This window comes from Lolium perenne, chromosome 2 (genome assembly GCF_019359855.2).
Source record: "Lolium perenne isolate Kyuss_39 chromosome 2, Kyuss_2.0, whole genome shotgun sequence".
In the NCBI taxonomy this organism is placed as follows: Eukaryota; Viridiplantae; Streptophyta; class Magnoliopsida; order Poales; family Poaceae; genus Lolium; species Lolium perenne.
In genome coordinates, this window is record NC_067245.2 from 147,991,702 (window position 1) to 148,009,552 (window position 17,851).

At 41.9% G+C, this 17,851-nt stretch overlaps 1 protein-coding gene and 1 long non-coding RNA gene across 2 annotated transcripts; one reads left to right on the forward strand and one right to left on the reverse strand.

Annotated features, from left to right (window-relative positions):
• The first annotated feature begins 14,441 nt into the window (after positions 1–14,441).
• Positions 14,442–17,533, forward strand: LOC127321911 (uncharacterized). Its single transcript, XM_051350871.2, has 2 exons — positions 14,442–14,567; positions 15,568–17,533. Exon 2 carries the CDS (start codon positions 15,583–15,585, stop codon positions 16,564–16,566), a length of 984 nt encoding a protein of 327 aa, XP_051206831.2. The 5' UTR covers positions 14,442–14,567; positions 15,568–15,582; the 3' UTR covers positions 16,567–17,533.
• Positions 14,458–15,683, reverse strand: LOC139836073 (uncharacterized). The gene is made up of 3 exons (XR_011752007.1): positions 15,589–15,683; positions 15,236–15,382; positions 14,458–14,595 (listed from the first exon to the last, which is right to left on the reverse strand). It is a non-coding gene; the product is annotated as an uncharacterized lncRNA (long non-coding RNA).
• Positions 17,534–17,851: the final 318 nt, after the last annotated feature.

Consider the following 17,851-nt stretch of genomic DNA (forward strand, 5'->3'; position numbering starts at 1 on the left):
TTGATACTAGATTTGGATTACTGCGCAGAAACAGATTTCTTGCTGTCATGAATCTGGGCCTAACTCTCTGTAGGTAACTCAGAAAATTATGCCAATTTACGTGAGTGATCCTCAGATATGTACGCAACTTTCATTCAATTTGAGAATTTTCATTTGAGCAAGTCTGGTTCCTCAATAAAATTCGTCTTTACGGACTGTTCTGTTTTGACAGATTCTGCCTTTTATTTCGCATTGCCTCTTTTGCTATGTTGGATGGATTTCTTTGTTCCATTAACTTCCAGTAGCTTTAAGCAATGTCCAGAAGTGTTAAGAATGATTGTGTCACCTCTGAACATGTGAACTTTGATTATGCACTAACCCTCTAATGAGTTTGTTTCGAGTTTGGTGTGGAGGAAGTTTTCAAGGGTCAAGAGAGGAGGATGATACAATGTGATCAAGAAGAGTGAAAGCTCTAAGCTTGGGGATGCCCCGGTGGTTCATCCCTGCATATTTCAAGAAGACTCAAGCATCTAAGCTTGGGGATGCTCAAGGAATCCCCTTCTTCATCGACAAATTATCAGGTTCCTCTAGTGAAACTATATTTTTATTCCGTCACATCTTATGTACTTTGCTTGGAGCGTCTGTATGCTTTTGTTTTTGTTTTTGTTTGAATAAATGCTTGTGTGGGAGAGAGACACGCTCCGCTGGTTCATATGAAAACATGTGTTCTTAGCTTTTAATTTTCATGGCGAAGGTTGAAACTGCTTTGTTAATTGTTATATGGTTGGAAACGGAAAATGCTACATGTAGTAATTGGTAGAATGTCTTGAATAATTTGATACTTGGCAATTGTTGTGCTCATGTTTAAGCTCTTGCATCATATACTTTGCACCTATTAATGAAGAAATACATAGAGCTTGCTAAAATTTGGTTTGCATAATTGGTCTCTCTAAGGTCTAGATAATTTCTAGTAAGAGTTTGAACAACAAGGAAGACGGTGTAGAGTCTTATAATGTTTACAATATGTCTTTTATGTGAGTTTTGCTGCACCGCTTCATACTTGTGTTTGTTTCAAATAACCTTGCTGGCCTAAACCTTGTATCGAGAGGGAATACTTCTCATGCATCCAAATCCTTGAGCCAACCACTATGCCATTTGTGTCCACCATACCTACCTACTACATGATATTTCTCCGCCATTCCAAAGTAAATTGCTTGAGTGCTATCTTTAAACACTTCAAAAGTTATTACCTCTTATTTGTGTCAATGTTTTATAGCTCATGAGGAAGTATGTGGTGTTTATCTTTCAATCTTGTTGGGCAACTTTCACCAATGGACTAGTGGCTTCATCCGCTTATCCAATAATTTTGCAAAAAGAGCTGGCAATGGGATTCCCAGTCCCAAATTAATTAACCTTCATAATGTTACAAAAATAGACACTCCTCCATGGTATGTGATTGTTGGACGGCACCCGAGGATTCGGTTAGCCATGGCTTGAGAAAGCAAAGGTGGGGAGGAGTGTCATCATAATAAAACTAAAATAAAAAGGCACTCCTTCATGGTATGAGATTGTTGGCAGGCACCCGAGGATTCGGTTAGCCATGGTTTGTGAAAGAAAGGTTGGAAGGAGTGCCACACAAAAATAAAAATAAAATGGGAGCCACTCTTTGAAGGTTTGTCTGGCAAGGGGGTTAGAGTACCCGCTACCATTCGTTGACAACAACAAACACCTCTCAAAACTTTACTTTTATTGCTCTCTATATGTTTTCAAAATCAAAGCTCTAGCACAAATATAGCAATCAATGCTTCCCTCTGCGAAGGGCCATTCTTTTACTTTTATGTTGAGTCAGTTCACCTATTTCTCTCCACCTCAAGAAGCAAACACTTGTGTGAACTGTGCATTGATTCCTACATACTTGCATATTGCACTTGTTATATTACTTTACATTGACAACTATCTATGAGATATACATGTTACAAGTTGAAAGCAACCGCTGAAACTTAATCTTCCTTTGTGTTGCTTCGATACCTATACTATGAAATTATTGCTTTATGAGTTAACTCTTATGCAAGACTTATTGATGCTTGTCTTGAAGTACTATTCATGAAAAAACTTTGCTATATGATTCATTTGTTTACTCATGTCATTTACCATTGTTTTGATCGCTGCATTCATTACATGTGCTTACAATAGTATGATCAAGGTTATGATGGCATGTCACTCCAGAAATTATCTTTGTTATCGTTTACCTGCTCGGGACGACGAGTAAACTAAGCTTGGGGATGCTGATACGTCTCCGACGTATCGATAATTTCTTATGTTCCATGCCACATTATTGATGATATCTACATGTTTTATGCATACTTTATGTCATATTTATGCGTTTTCCGGAACTAACCTATTGACGAGATGCCGAAGTGCCAGTTCCTGTTTTCTGCTGTTTTTTGGTTTCAGAAATCCTAGTAAGGAAATATTCTCGGAATTGGACGAAATCAACGCCCAGAGTCTTAGGATTGCATGAAGCTTCCAGAACACCCAAGAGCCGCCAGAGAGGGGCCACAGGGGGCCCACACATGGTGGCGGCGTGGCCCAGGGGGGGCACGCCGCCCTAGTGTCTGGTGGCCCCAGACCACTTCTGACGCCGCCTCTTCGCCTATAAGAAGCCCCTGACATAAGTCTTCGATACGAAAAAGCCACGGTACGAGAAACCATCCAGAGCCGCCGCCATCGCGAAGCCAAGATCTGGGGGACAGGAGTCTCTATTCCGGCACGCCGCCGGGACGGGGAAGTGCCCCCGGAAGGCTTCTCCATCGACACCGCTGCCATCTCCACCGCTATCTTCATCACCGCTGCTGTCTCCCATGAGGAGGGAGTAGTTCTCCATCGAGGCTAAGGGCTGTACCGGTAGCTATGTGGTTCATCTCTCTCCCTATGTACTTCAATACAATAATCTCATGAGCTGCCTTACGTGATTGAGATTCATATGATGATGCTTGTAATCTAGATGTCATTATGCTAGTCAAGTGGATTTTACTTATGTGATCTCCGGAGACTCCTTGTCCCACGTGTGTAAAGGTGACAGTGTGTGCACCGTGTGGGTCTCTTAGGCTATATTCACAGAATACTTATTCACTGTTATGAATAGCATAGTGAAGTGCTTATTTATATCCCTTTATGATTGCAATGTGTTTTGTATCACTATTTATCTATGTGCTACTCTAGTGATGTTATTAAAGTAGTCTATTCCTCCTGCACGGTGTAATGGTGACAGTGTGTGCATCGTGTAGTACTTGGCGTAGGTTATGATTGTAATCTTTTGTAGATTATGAAGTTAATTATTGCTATGATAGTATTGATATGATCTATGCCTCCTTCATAGTGTGATGGTGACAGTGTGCATGCTATGTTAGTACTTGGTGTTGTTGTGTTGATCTATCATGCACTCTAAGGTTATTTAAATATGAATATCGAATATTGTGGAGCTTGTTAACTCCGGCATTGAGGGTTCGTGTAATCCTACACAATTAGTGGTGTTCATCATCCAACAACAGAGTGTAGAGTGGTTTTATTATGTGATCAATGTTGAGAGTGTCCACTAGTGAAAGTATAATCGCTAGGCCTTGTTCCTAAATACTGCTATCGTTGCTTGTTTACTGTTCTACTGCATCGGTACTGTCCGCAATATTACCACCATCAACCACACGCCAGTCCTGGACAGCAAAGCACTTTTCTAGCACCGTTACTACTGCTCATACTTACTCATACCACTTGTATTTCACTATCTCTTCGCCGAACTAGTGCACCTATTAGGTGTGTTGGGGACACAAGAGACTTCTTGCTTTGTGGTTGCAGGGTTGCATGAGAGGGATATCTTTGACCTCTTCCTCCCTGAGATCGATAAACCTTGGGTGATCAACTTAAGGGAAACTTGATGCTGTTCTACAAACCTCTGCTCTTGGAGGCCCAACACTGTCTACAAGAATAGAAGCACCCGTAGACATCAATCATGTCATCCAAAGTCAGTTTATTTGCATTGACCAAGCAAGTGAGCTTGTGCCGCAGCAGTCCTCCCCTCTACAATCCACCTATGAAGGCGTGCATGGCTGTGGTATTATCCACGTTTTCGCACTCGTTCCTGGTTGCCAACCATCGCGTGAGAAAGTTTCTTGATGTTTCGCCCTTCTTCTGGATACATGCCTGTAGGTCGCTTGTCGTGGCAGGTCTCTTGTAGGTGCCCCTGAAGTGCTTTTCGAAGGCTGTCTTCAGGTCGAACCAACAAAAGATGGAGTTCTTCTCGAGGTCGCTGAGCCAGATCCGGGCTGGACCTACAAGGTACAGCTGAAGCATGCGGCAAGCGATGTTAGGGGTTCCTTCGGCGAAGGTCACTGCATTGTAGTAATCCTCGATCCAAGTATCCGGCCTTTCGGTGCCATCATAATTCTTCAGGTTTCCGGGTAGCTTGAGGTTCATCCTTGGCTTTGGTTCCTCTCGAATCATCCTGCCAAAGCACTTTGGGCCGATGTAGTCAGTTTTGTATTCATTAAGACGTTCCCGCGCATCACGAGAGCCGTTGCGGGGTGATTTTGAGCGCGAGCGAGATCTCCGGCCACCGCCTCCGCCTTCACCTCCGCCTCCACCACTAGGTGGTGGGGAGGGAGACCTACGAGGGGGCCGGTGTGACCTCTTGCTTCCGCCTTCTGATTCTCCTCGCCCTTCGCGATGCTGACTCCGGCTTCGACGGCTGCCTTCACCATGTTGCTGGCTGCCTTCGTCGTTCCGGCTTCTGCGAGGCTCCGGGTCGCTCCTCGTGTCGGCTCCGACGGGGTTTCGGCGTTCGCTCTCTACTCCTGTTCCTCTGGGGGACGACATTGTCGCGGATGTTGATTCCACCTGGCCCGTGGGGTCTGGTGTTTCCGGCTGGGCTACGGCGACGAGGGAGTGGAGGACGCGGGTAACCATTGGGCGGAGGTGATGGGTTCCGGTACTTGTCCCTACCAGTGTACCTTGCATCCTTTCCCTTCCTTGGATCTGACGGAGGTGTCTTTGATGGCACAGGGATTGGATTTGGGTGTTCCCTGGTTTTCCTTCTGCGTTCCGAGGATCCGGTCCGTGATTCATCATCATGATGACGATTGCCATTGGCGTCCTTCTGCGCGGTAGAGATGCAATGATCCGGGTTGGATTCCAACCTGCGCGAAGTATCTGCCTTGCTGATGACCCACAAGTATAGGGGATCGCAACAGTCTTCGCGGGAAGTAAAACCCAATTTATTGATTCGACACAAGGGGAGCCAAAGAATAGTTGAAAGCCTTAACAGTGGAGTTGTCAATTCAGCTGCACCGGGAAAAAGACTTGCTCGCGAGAGTTTATCAGTAGTAACAGTTTTATAGCAGTATCAGTAGTGAAATATCAGCAGCAGTGTAACAAAGACAGCAGTAGTGATTATAGTAAACAACAGGATTAAAATACTGTAGGCACAGGGATGGATGAACAGACGTTGCATGGATGAGAGAAACTCGTGTAACAATCAAAGCAGGGCATTTGCAGATAGTAATAAAACGGTGTCCAAGTACTAAACAATCCATAGGCATGTGTTCCATATTTAGTCGTACGTGCTCGCAATGAGAAACTTGCACAACATCTTTTGTCCTACCAGCCGGTGGTAGTCGGGCATCTAGGGAATCTACTGGAAATTAAGGTACTCCTTTTAATAGAGCACCGGAGCAAAGCATTAACACTCCGTGAACACATGTGATCCTCACATCACCGCCTTCCCCTCTGGTTGTCCCAATTTCAATCACTTTGGGGCCTCGGGTTCCGGACAGCGATACGTGTATACAACTTGCAGGTAAGATCATAAAACAATGAATATCATCATGAAACAATAACATGTTCAGATCTGAGATCATGGCACTCGGGCCCTAGTGACAAGCATTAAGCATAACAAGTTGCAACAATATCATCAAAGTACCAATTACGAACACTAGGCACTATGCCCTAACAATCTTATGCTATTACATGACCAATCTCATCCAATCCCTACCGTTCCCTTCAGCCTACAGTGGGGGAATTACTCACACATGGATGGGGGAAACATGGCTGGTCGATGGAGAGGCATCGGTGGTGATGATGGCGATGATCTCCTCCAATTCCCCGTCCCGGCGGAGTGCTAGAACGGAGTTTCTAGTCCCGAGACGGAGTTTCGTGATGGTGGCGGCGTTCTGGATGGCTTCTGGCGATTTCGACTTCCCGTCTCGCGTTTTTAGATCGAAACCCTTTAATAGTCTAGAGGGGGGCGTCAGAGGCTGGCCGAGGCGGCCTCACCATAGGGCGGCGCGCCGGCCCATGGTGTGGGGGCCGTGGGCCCCCCTGGCCTGCCCTTCTGGCTCCGTGAATCTTCTGGAAAAATAAGCCCTTTGACATTAATTCCGGGGATTTTCCCGAAAGTTGAATTTCTGCACAAAAACGAGACACCAGGGCAATTCTGCTGAAAACAACGTTAGTCCGTGTTAGTTGTATCCAAAATACATAAATTAGAGGCAAAACAATAGCAAAAGTGTTCGGGAAAGTAGATACGTTTTGGACGTATCAACTCCCCCCAAGCTTAGCTTATTGCTTGTCCTCAAGCAATTGAGTTAACAACTGAGTGCGATAAAAGAACTTTTACGAACACATTTGTTCATATGATGTAAATATTCTCATGATATGGACAAGTACTTAGGCAATTCATAATAAGATACATGCTAATAAAATCATCTAGTAGCTATGTCAATCATGGAAAAGGTACCAACAAATTAATAATAAGCATCATGAATCATGTCTATCAGCAGGATTGCAATGTTCATAAAAGGATATGACAAAGTGGTATCTTGCTTGCCCGTATTTGTACAGCAAAACATAAATGTTCGGGCACCTTTGAAGTTCATGGAAAGACTAGAAGTAGAGATTGTCAAAGATAAAAGCATCAAAGTTATACCACAGTTAATCACATTTTGGGACAAGCATATTATACTAAGAATGACAGTTGTGCTCTCAAGAAAGTGCTCAAAGAAAGGATGGTGACTCAACATAAAAGTAAAAGATTGACCCTTCGCAGAGGGAAGCAGGGATTAACATGCGCTAGAGCTTTTCATTTTTAAAAACAGGAGTAAAATTATTTTGAGAGGTGTTTGTTGTTGTCAACGAATGGTAATGGGTACTCCAACTACCTTGTCAACCAGACTTTCAAGAGCGGCTCCCATGAAGGACGTTATCTCTACCAGCAAGGTAGATCATCCCTCTTCTCTTTTGTTTACACACGTACTTTAGTTTTATTATAGGTGACACTCCCCCCAACCTTTTCTTACACAATCCATGGCTAACCGAATCCTCGGGTGCCTTCCATCAATCTCATACCATGGAGGAGTGTCTATATGCAAAATTAAGTTGCTTACTGATGAATCAGGGCAAAACATGTGAAGAGAATGAAGTTTGATTAATTGGGGTTGGGAACCCCGTTGCAAGCTCTTATTATAAAAGTCTGTCAAAAGTAAATGACAAGGTTGAAAGATAAACACCACATACTTCCTCATGAGCTATAAAATATTGACACAAATTGAGAAGCATTTTGAAGGTTTAAAGGTAGCGCATGAGAATTTACTTGGAATGGTTTGAAATGCCATGCATAGGTATTTATGGTGGACACTTTGGAATAACTTGGTTTTTAGGGGTTTGGAAGCACGAGCAGCGTTCCCGCTCAGTACAAGTGAAGGCTAGCAATAGACTGGGGAGCGACAATCAAGAGAGCAATAACCGTCATAATCATGCTTGCGACAAAATAAATTAACGGAGGCATAAAAGTGATGCAAGAACTCTGAGGCAAAGTAAATCATCAAGGCTTAATTGACTTTTGTTCAGTCATATGCATGCGTGAGCATGTGCCAAGTCGATTCAAATGAATTATTCAGAGGAGGATACCACAATGTCATACCTATTTATGAATAAGACAATGCAAGCAAACATCCATGACATGCTACTCATATTAATAAACTGGAGCTAGACATGAGAGATCATGAACTACTAGACTTTCTTAAATGACATATACCTCACATGAACCAACTAAGCATGCTCACATGGATGAGTATAGTTACAAAAATGAAAACAAATAGAGTTCATACCAGCCTCTCACCACAGTCGAATGGTCGTAGATCGTCATTATTGCCTTTCACTTGTGTAGCTTGAATAATATGAAATGAAAACCATGCTCCAGTCACCGAAGACCATTGAACTCCATAATGAACTTTACAAAACCAAAGAAGAACAGCAAATATTTTTGGTGTTTTCGAATTGGAAACAAGAACAAAAGGAAACAAGCAAACAAAGCAAAATCTTTTTGGATTTTCTTATAGCAAACCGACGATAGCAAACAAAGCAAAATAAAAGCAAGAAACCAAAATAAACAAATGGTGAAGAGAAACAACAGAAATATTTTTGATCTTTTTTTGTTTTAAGGAAATAAACAAAGCAAAAACAGGAAAATGAAAACTAGAAGAGTCACATAAACACAAAGCAGCAGGAATTCGTCAAACTTGATAGCAGTACAGTAATATATTTTTAAGAAATTCTTCCGCTGCTCAGCTCGAAAAGTGTTCAACTAATGAAAGTTAGATAACAACCTGGGGAACATGCACAAAAATTGGCTTCTCAAAATAACGTTCTGGCTGTTTTTGAGAATTTTTTTGGTATCAGTCCAGAATCTGTTTTCAATCAGCACTTCCCCAAATATCATCTCCCTCTTATTAGAAAACCAGTTTAAGAAGCTAAACAAGTATGTACAAGTATCCAGAAACTATAATATGCAAAGAATGAGTGATGCCGGTATACCTCCCCCCAAGTTTAGGCTTTTGGCCTAAGTGGAGATCAATCCCATGGTGCCCATAAAGTAGCACCTCCGTAGTACGACGAAGATGGATCCTGTTCTGGGTATGTGCTGGAAGAAGCACCAGGATACGTGACGGTGTAGTCGTGGGAGGGCTCGGCGTCCTCGGAGTCATGCTACTGGTGGAAACCATGTATCCTCAGCTGCTCATCCACCTCCTCCTTAGAGCGCGACCACGGTTTCTTGTGAATACTGAACAAATCTGGCTGCGGCAATGGGATTTCCCTCTCATCCCCGTCAGTAAACAACATTCTATAGACCATATTATCTAAACTAGAGTCAGTTGTAACAAATTGGTGACTCTTCATAGCAGCAATATCAAGCCTTATAGGAGTTAATTTCACATCAGTAGGGTCAAGAGGAAGATCTAAATATGCCAAAATGCGTGATGCAACAATTCCTCCAAAAATAGGCCCCTTGTTAGACAAACGGCGAGCAGCAAGAGCACCAAGATGATAAGGTGTCTCTCCAGTAAGTGCAGCAACTAGGAAAGCAAGATGATAACTAGAATTATTGCTAGTGTTCTCCCTACCAAGAATGCTAGTAGCAAGATAGTAAGCGAAATATCTAATGGCAGGGAGTTGAATGTTTCTTATCTTGCCGCGCTGAATGGTGCGACTATCATCATTGCTGACTCCTCGATAGAGCTCCAGCAAAGCCTTGGGATCATTCTCGATCTTCTTCGCTGTACCTACAGGGGCAATATCCAATGCAGTACAAAAATCCTTCAACTTCATAGTAATAGGATTACCATAAATCCTGAATGCAACTGATGGTTGATAGTGCTTGTTGCTGAACTGAAAGCTCTCAACAAAGATTTTAGTCAGCATGTAGTATTGATCCCTCTCATCTTCCATATAGGTGGTTAAGCCCACATTACCGACGAGGAGGAAGAAATCATCCAGCAACCCTGCATTACTCAAAAAGTTATAACATGGAAAAGATGAAGCGTTAGGGACTCCATTGTCCTCTTCGGCTTCAAAGCTCGGTGTGATGACATCCTCATTATAGGATCGTCTAATCCGAGTGGATGCCCTTGAGGGCCTCCCCGTGCTTGTCATCTCTCTTTCAAACACTTCTCCAAAGTTATAGTTATCCATCTTCTTTTTCTGAAATTTTTCAACAAACATTATAAAATTTTATTTGGAGACATATAACTGAGGGAAACTACTATAGGAACTTGCTAGAGTACTAAACATGCATCAAAACTAATTTTTACAACTTAGAACAAGCATGCAAGCTCACTAAACATGTTACCTACAGCAGCAAAATATTCAAGATATACTCAACCAAACAAAATTCTACTTGGATAATCGGAGGAGTCACATAGCGGAGAGCAAATGTGCCAAATTTCAGACAGAAATCTGGGCTGAACAAAGAGATCGAGAAATCCTGAGCTCTTGAGCAAAAAGGCGAGTGAGAGAAAGTTGGTACGAGTTTTTTCGGGAGAGAGAGTGAGATGGGAGGAAGAGATGAGTAAGTGGGGCAAGGAGGGGCCCACACCACAGGGTGGCGCGCCCCCCTCCTTGGCCGCGCCGGCTGGTGGGGTGCAGCCCTGGGGTGCCCCACTGGTCATCCCCAGGTGCCCCCAGATGCCTCTTCGAAAAATAAGACCAACGGTATAATTTTTGTGAATTTTTGAAAACTTTGAAAAATGCACATTTCTGGGTATTAAATTTATTATTATTGGGCAGAAAAAGATTTTGAAATCTCTAAACAACTAAAAAACTTTGCAAATCAAGTAGTGCTACAGCGAGTAAAACAAGTGGAGGAAGAAAAAGATGTTGTTTAGTTCCTCTATGCATATAAAATGAATTTGTTAACAAGGTTGATCAAGTCTTGCCACCAAATAAATTTTACATAGCATAAGAAGAAATAAACCTCAAATCTATTGATATGGATCCAATCATAATATTTTGATATCCTTCTTTAGGCTCATATATAGGACAATCAATAACTCCCACTTTGATAGTTCTCACATTAGAAATTGTATTAACTCCATACTTTATCAATCCTCTTGGGGAAATAAACGGTATGTTCCTTGTCATCAACATTGAAAGTAACTTTTCCTTTATTGCAATCAATAACAGCCCCTGCGGTGTTAAGAAAAGGTCTCCCAAGAATAATAGACATATTATCATCTTCAGGCATTTCCAACACAACAAAATCAGTTAATATCAAGCAGTTATTAGTAACTTGAACAGGAACATCCTCACATATACCAACAGGAATAGCAGTAGATTTATCAGCCATTTGCAAAGATATATTAGTTGGTATCAACTTATCTAAATAAAGTCTCTTGTAAAGAGAAAAAGGCATAACACTAACACCTGCTCCCAAATCACATAGAGCAGTTCTAACATAATTATTCTTAATAGAACAAGGAATAGTCGGTATACCTGGGTCGCCCAGCTTCTTTGGAACTTTGCCATTGAAAGAGTAATTAGCAAGCATAGTGGAAATCTCCTCATTAGGAATTTTCCTTTTGTTAGAGACAATATCTTTCATATACTTCAAATAAGGAGGCAATTTAATAGCATCCGTCAAAGGGATTTGCAAGAATAAAGGTTTCATCCAATCACAAAATTTATTATAGTGTTCTTCTTCCTTTGATTTTAGTTTCTTAGCAGGAAAAGGCATTTGCTTTTGAACCCACGGTTCCCTTTCATTACCATGCTTCTTAGCAATAAAATCTTCTTTAGTATACGTTTTATTTTCAGCATGCTTTTCAGGTTCATCTTCAACCTCTTCTTTATCAGAAGCATCATTCTTATCATTATCTTTATCATGTTCATTACCACTTTCAGTTTCAGCATCAGAAATAGAAATACTATTAGGATCATTAACAGGCTCAGAGGATTCTACAACATTTTTATGTTTATTTTTCTTTTTCTTAGAAGGAGCACTAGGTTCAATGCGTTGAGAATCTTGTTCAACTCTTTTGGGATGCCCCTCAGGATATATAGAGGATCCTGAGTGGAAACACCGCCTCTAGTTGTTACTTCATAAGCATGTTTTTCTTTAGAACTATTTTTTAACAAGTCATTTTGCACTTTAGTGAGTTGATCAATTTGAGTTTGAATCATATGAAAATGTTTAACAAGCATCTTAACATCATTGGAGGTTCTCTCCACAATATCATGCAAATTACTAATAGCTTGAGAATTTTCCATTAAATGATTCTCTACTCTCATATTAAAATTTTCTTGCTTAACAATATAATTATCAAACTCATCTAAGCATTGAGCAGGAGGTTTTGAATACGGAATATCTTCCCTAGTAAAGCGTTGAAGAGAGTTTACCTCAATCATGGATGAAGGGGGAATTATCTTGCATAAATCTTCTATGGGAGGTAAATTCTTCACATCTTCAGATTTAATACCTTTCTTCTTAAGAGATTTCTTGGCTTCCCTCATATCTTCATCATTTAATTTAATCAAACCCCTCTTCTTCAATATCGGCGTTGGAGCTGGTTCAGGTGTAGCCCAATCATCATGATTCCGGCCTATTTTTGCCAATAATTCTTCAGCTTCGTCTGGAGTTCTTTTCCTGAAAACACAACCAGCACAACTATCCAAATATGCCCTAGACTCAATGGTTAGTCCACTATAAAATATATCAAGTAAATCATGCTTTTCCAGATCATGTCCAGGTCGAGCTCTGATAAGAGAACAAAATCTTGCCCAAGCTTCAGGCAATTTCTCTCCATCTTCCTGGTCAAAGCTATAAATTTTCTGCAAAGCAATATGTTGAGCACTAGCAGGAAAGTATTTCCGAAAGAAAACATCAAGCAAACCACTTGGACTATCAATAGAATCAGGAGGCAAACTATTATACCAAGTTTTAGCATCATCCTTTAATGAGAAAGGAAAATTTTTAGCAACAAAATAAGTACGCATCTTGATATCATCAGAAAACAAGCTACTCAAAGTAGAAAGTTCATTCATGTGTTCTACAACACTTTATTTTTCAGTACCACACAAGGGTGTTTTCTCAACAATAGCTATATGAGATAGATCAAGAGAAAAATCATAATCCTTATCCTTAATGTTTATAGGAGATGTGGCAAATTTAGGATTAGGAGACATTTATATCTAACAGTATGTTGTGCAAGAAACTTTTTTATTTTACTTACATCAGTACTAGCATTGCATTTAACAATAAAATCATCATCAAGTTCCACATAATCTTCATCAGGATCATCACTAGAGTATTCAACAGACTCAGGTGAATTAACAGGTGTAGCAGTATTTTCATTAGGAGTTTCAGTATTTTCAATTTGTCTAGACCTAGCAATTGTAGCATCTAGAAAAGAACCCAATGAACCACTATCATCAAGCACAGCAGAAGCATCATCAAAATTATAAGAGTTTTCAGATTCAGCAGAAGTACCAGCATGTGAAGCTTGTGGTGGTGAAACAAGTTGACTTATCACAGATGGTGAATCAAGAGCAGCAAAGGTACTCAGAGTCGTACCTTTTCTTGTAGTGGATGGTAATATGGTGACTTTAGGATCGTGAGATTTACCCATGATGGAGAATTTGCAGCGAACAATATCAATCCAAGTGAACTTCCAAATAAAGCTATGCTCCCCGGCAACGGCGCCAGAAAATAGTCTTGATGACCCACAAGTATAGGGGATCGCAACAGTCTTCGCGGGAAGTAAAACCCAATTTTTTGATTCGACACAAGGGGAGCCAAAGAATACTTGAAAGCCTTAACAGCGGAGTTGTCAATTCAGCTGCACCTGGAAACAGACTTGCTCGCAAGAGTTTATCAGTAGTAACAGTTTTATAGCAGTAGCAGTAGTGAAATATCAGCAGCAGTGTAACAAAGACAGCAGTAGTGATTATAGTAAACAGCAGGATTAAAATACTGTAGGCACATGGATGGATGAACGGGCGTTGCATGGATGAGAGAAACTCATGTAACAATCAAAGCAGGGCATTTGCAGATAGTAATAAAACGATGTCCAAGTACTAAACAATCCATAGGCATGTGTTCCATATTTAGTCGTACGTGCTCGCAATGAGAAACTTGCACAACATCTTTTGTCCTACCAGCAGGTGGCAGCCGGGCCTCTAGGGAATCTACTGGAAATTAAGGTACTCCCTCCGGCCCGATTTACATGACTCAGCCCATGCACAGTTGTCATTTTGCGAAAACCCCCTCGCGATTTCAATTCTTCTTAGTTGTGGTCCTCAAAATCAAAATCAATCGTGATCCCGACGTCGCAGCGCAGTCCCGCACCGGAGCTCCGTCTCCGTCCGGCGCCGCGCCGGAGCTGGTCTCGCGCGCTCGACGTCGAAGGTGAGCCGCACCCCGCCGGCCGTCCGCGACCGCTCCAGTACCAGAGGAGGTGGGGCCTCCAGGAGCAGAGGAAGCCGACATTCCCCTCCCACGCCGGAGCTCCGTCCCCGTCCCGCGCCGGAGCTGTGCTCGCGCGCTCGACGTCGACGGTGAGCCTGCACCCGCTCCGGCCGCCCGCGACCGCTGCAGGATAGAAGAGGCGGGGCCTTCGACGCAGGGCCTCCACGACGTGATCCGGGCATCGTGCTGGACATCGGCTGCGTGCAGACGTACGTAGCCAACACTGCAGCACTCGTGCAGAAGCACCTACGGCTCCAGGGAGCACCGCCGCTCGCCACATGCCCTGCTGGTTCCTTGGAAGGTTTGCTCGATGCTTCCATCCACATGCCCTGCTAGTTCATGCGACATGATAATTATTAGGACTGCACATACTTTGCAAGATAGATGTTGCAGCTCAATAATGAAACGTGAAATCCACACAATCTACCAAATGACAATTTGCAAGATAGATTCCCACAATTTGAGTTTGTTCAGTGACAGCACAAGCAAAAAAGTTGTGTTCACTGACAGCACAAGCAAAGATTTGTGTTCAGTTAACTGCATTTTCTACAGTGAACACAAGCATCTCCCTGCAAATCCTAGAGTGTGCTCCTAAGCGCAGACGGCGTCCTCGTGCTACTCCAGGCACAGTCCCTGATTCGGAAGAGAAATGCTAGAGAAACTGTAAAGAGTCATGCACCATGGATGATGATTTGCGAAATTTAGCATTGAGTAGAGGCACAAACAATAGTTTCCTACATTTTCTATTTCTGCAGTGATTGAACTGGTTGAGAAACTGTTAACTCCCTGATTTGGCTCCCAATTCTGTCACACATATCAGAGGAAAGTTGATGCATAGGTTGGCCAGTAACTTTGCCAGGACCATTGATGCATAGGGTTCATACCAGAATGGTGATCTTGGAATATTATTACTCATCATGATTTCATCAAATCTCTTCCGGGGCAAAATGCAAAAAGGAAGACATATACCTTGCTCTACCTTGTTGTTCAGCATGCTTTCTGTATATCTGGTCATATACAAAGTTATAGATGGAACCAGAGCACTAGTAGCAGCTGTCACCGCCAATTGCAGATTTGCCATTACTTGCATCTTCCCCTCCAGCTCCCACTGTGAAGCTGAAAATATGCATTGTTCCTTTGTCAGTATAGAAATCAAGGAACACACACTTGCACATTCATATGAAGCATTAAGAGACAATATATATATATATGCAGCTTAAACCTACTGTCTCAACATTCTACGGATGCCATATAATAGGAAGCTGTGAAGCTAAAAATATGCATTGTTCCTTTTGATGTAGGTACGATAAGAGGAGATGGACCTCGATCTCAACTTGCCTCCACAAGTGGTGATGTATTTGGACCTTAACTTTAGTCCGCATGAGGAAGAGGAAGAAGATGTAGAAATGCCTAAAGCCGAAGATGTGGAAATGCCTGAAGCTGAAGATGTACAAATACTCGAAGCCGAAGATGTGGAAATGCCTGAAGCTGAAGATGTAGAAATGCCTGAAGCCGAAGATGTAGAAATGCCTGAAGCCGAAGATGTAGAAATACCTGCTGCACATGCACAACGTAGAGAGCTACCTGATAGTCACAGATTCGCAGCATACATCGCATTGAAAGCTCTTGGCAATGACAGGCAAATTGCGAAGTCAGATAAAGAACTTGTAGCTACTCTTCTAAAAACAAGTCTAAGCACAATTGAAAGAATTTGGAGAAAGGGGAGAGAACAAGAGATAAAGCAGCTAGAGGTTGATGTCTCAAATCAAAAGAAGGGGCATTGTGGACGAAAGAGAGCAGATCTTGGTTTGTCAAGGATGCCTTCCATTCCTCTAAACAAAAGGTCTACACTAAGGGCACTTGCAAGGGAATTGGGTGTCGCCTATGCCACCTTGCAGAGAAGGTTTCAATGGGGTAAAATAAGACGGCATACAAGTACCCTCAAGCCAGCTTTGAAACCAGAAAACAAGATTGCTAGGCTCAAATTTTGCACTTCAATGATTGATCAAACAACAATAGCCGAGGCAGAACCATCTTTCCTTAGTATGGAGAACATAGTTCATATAGACGAAAAATGGTTCTACATGACAAAGAGGAGCAGAAAATACTATCTACTGCCGGAAGAACAAGACCCTGTGCGAACTATTCACAACAAGAACAGTATAGGAAAGGTTATGTTCTTGACCGCAGTGGCCAAACCCCGGTACAATGAGCAAAAAAAGTCATGTTTGATGGAAAAATCGGAATCTGGGCATTTGTTGAAGAAACCGCAGCCAAGAACAACTCCAAAAATAGGTTGAAAGGAACGATGGAACTAAAGACCATCATAGTTACTAGAAACGTAATGAGGGAATTCCTTTGTGAAAAGGTAATTCCAGCAATTGCATATCTATGGCCTGATAATGATGGAACCATCTTTATACAGCAAGACAATGCACGAACGCACGTTCTTCCAAATGATCCAGTTTTCCTAGCTGCTGTCAAAGAATCTGGACGGGACATTAAGTTGCTGCAGAAGCCTCCAAACTCACCTGACTTGAATGCCCTGGATCTTGGCTTTTTCAGCTCCATACAATCCCTGACAGTTCAGTATGCACCTACCACACTAAAGGAACTAATTGAGTCGGTTGAACAAGCCTTTGATGGTTATGATGTGGACACACTAGTTAGAGTGTTCATAACCCTTCAGACTGTCATGATCGAGGTGATGAGAGTTGAAGGAGATAACACATACGATATAAAACATATGGGAAAAGTGAAGCTACAAAGAGAGGGAAATCTACCAATGATTCTAGCATTTGATGGTACATACTATCAGAAAAGCTTGGAGATTATAGCAAATCATGAGGCGGCATTGGATTCATTGAACAAGCAAGAGGAAGAACAGAAAAAGGATAACAAGATAAAGGAGTGCAATATAAAGAGAAAAGCACGCCGGACAGGCCCTCGGGTCATTGTGGATACTGAGACAATAATTCCAGGAAGTTTGTATGCGACATGGTTGGACGACCCATCAGACCTCGTATCTAAAAGACGTCGAATCAGCAGTTTAAGTCAAGAGATTGTTGTGAAACTACCATCCCACCATAAGATACACGAGTGGAGTCAGCCTATGTAACTGCCTCCTATGTGTTGTAATTATGTCCTATGTGTTGTATATGACATTAAGCAATTGTATAATTGTGGTCTGAATTGGTGTCCATTAATGTTCATTATATTCTGTACAAAGAAAGCAACAAGTAATCACAAGGTGTATCAATCTTATTATATGCTGGTTGTTGGTTGTTTTCTTAGAACATGATTTGAGACTCAATTCAGACTATGTTTGATTAGAACATGATTTGAGAAACTTGGGGAGTTTGTCCATACTTAATCAAATAAGAAATGTAGGTACTCCCTCCGTTCCTTTTTAATTGACTCGAATTTAGTACAAACTTGTACTAAATTCGAGTCAATTAAAAAAGAACGGAGGGAGTACTATACTCTTAATTTGGATAACTAGGGCCCGGTTGCTTGTAACGAATGCTACCAAGACAGTTTACGAATTTCTTTCACAAGCAGCAAACTACTATTTATGTGCATTAA

Coding starts and splice junctions, on each gene's coding strand:
- LOC127321911 (XM_051350871.2), top strand. CDS start 15,583: ATGGACCTCGATCTCAACTTGCCTCCACAAGTGGTGATGTATTTGGAC.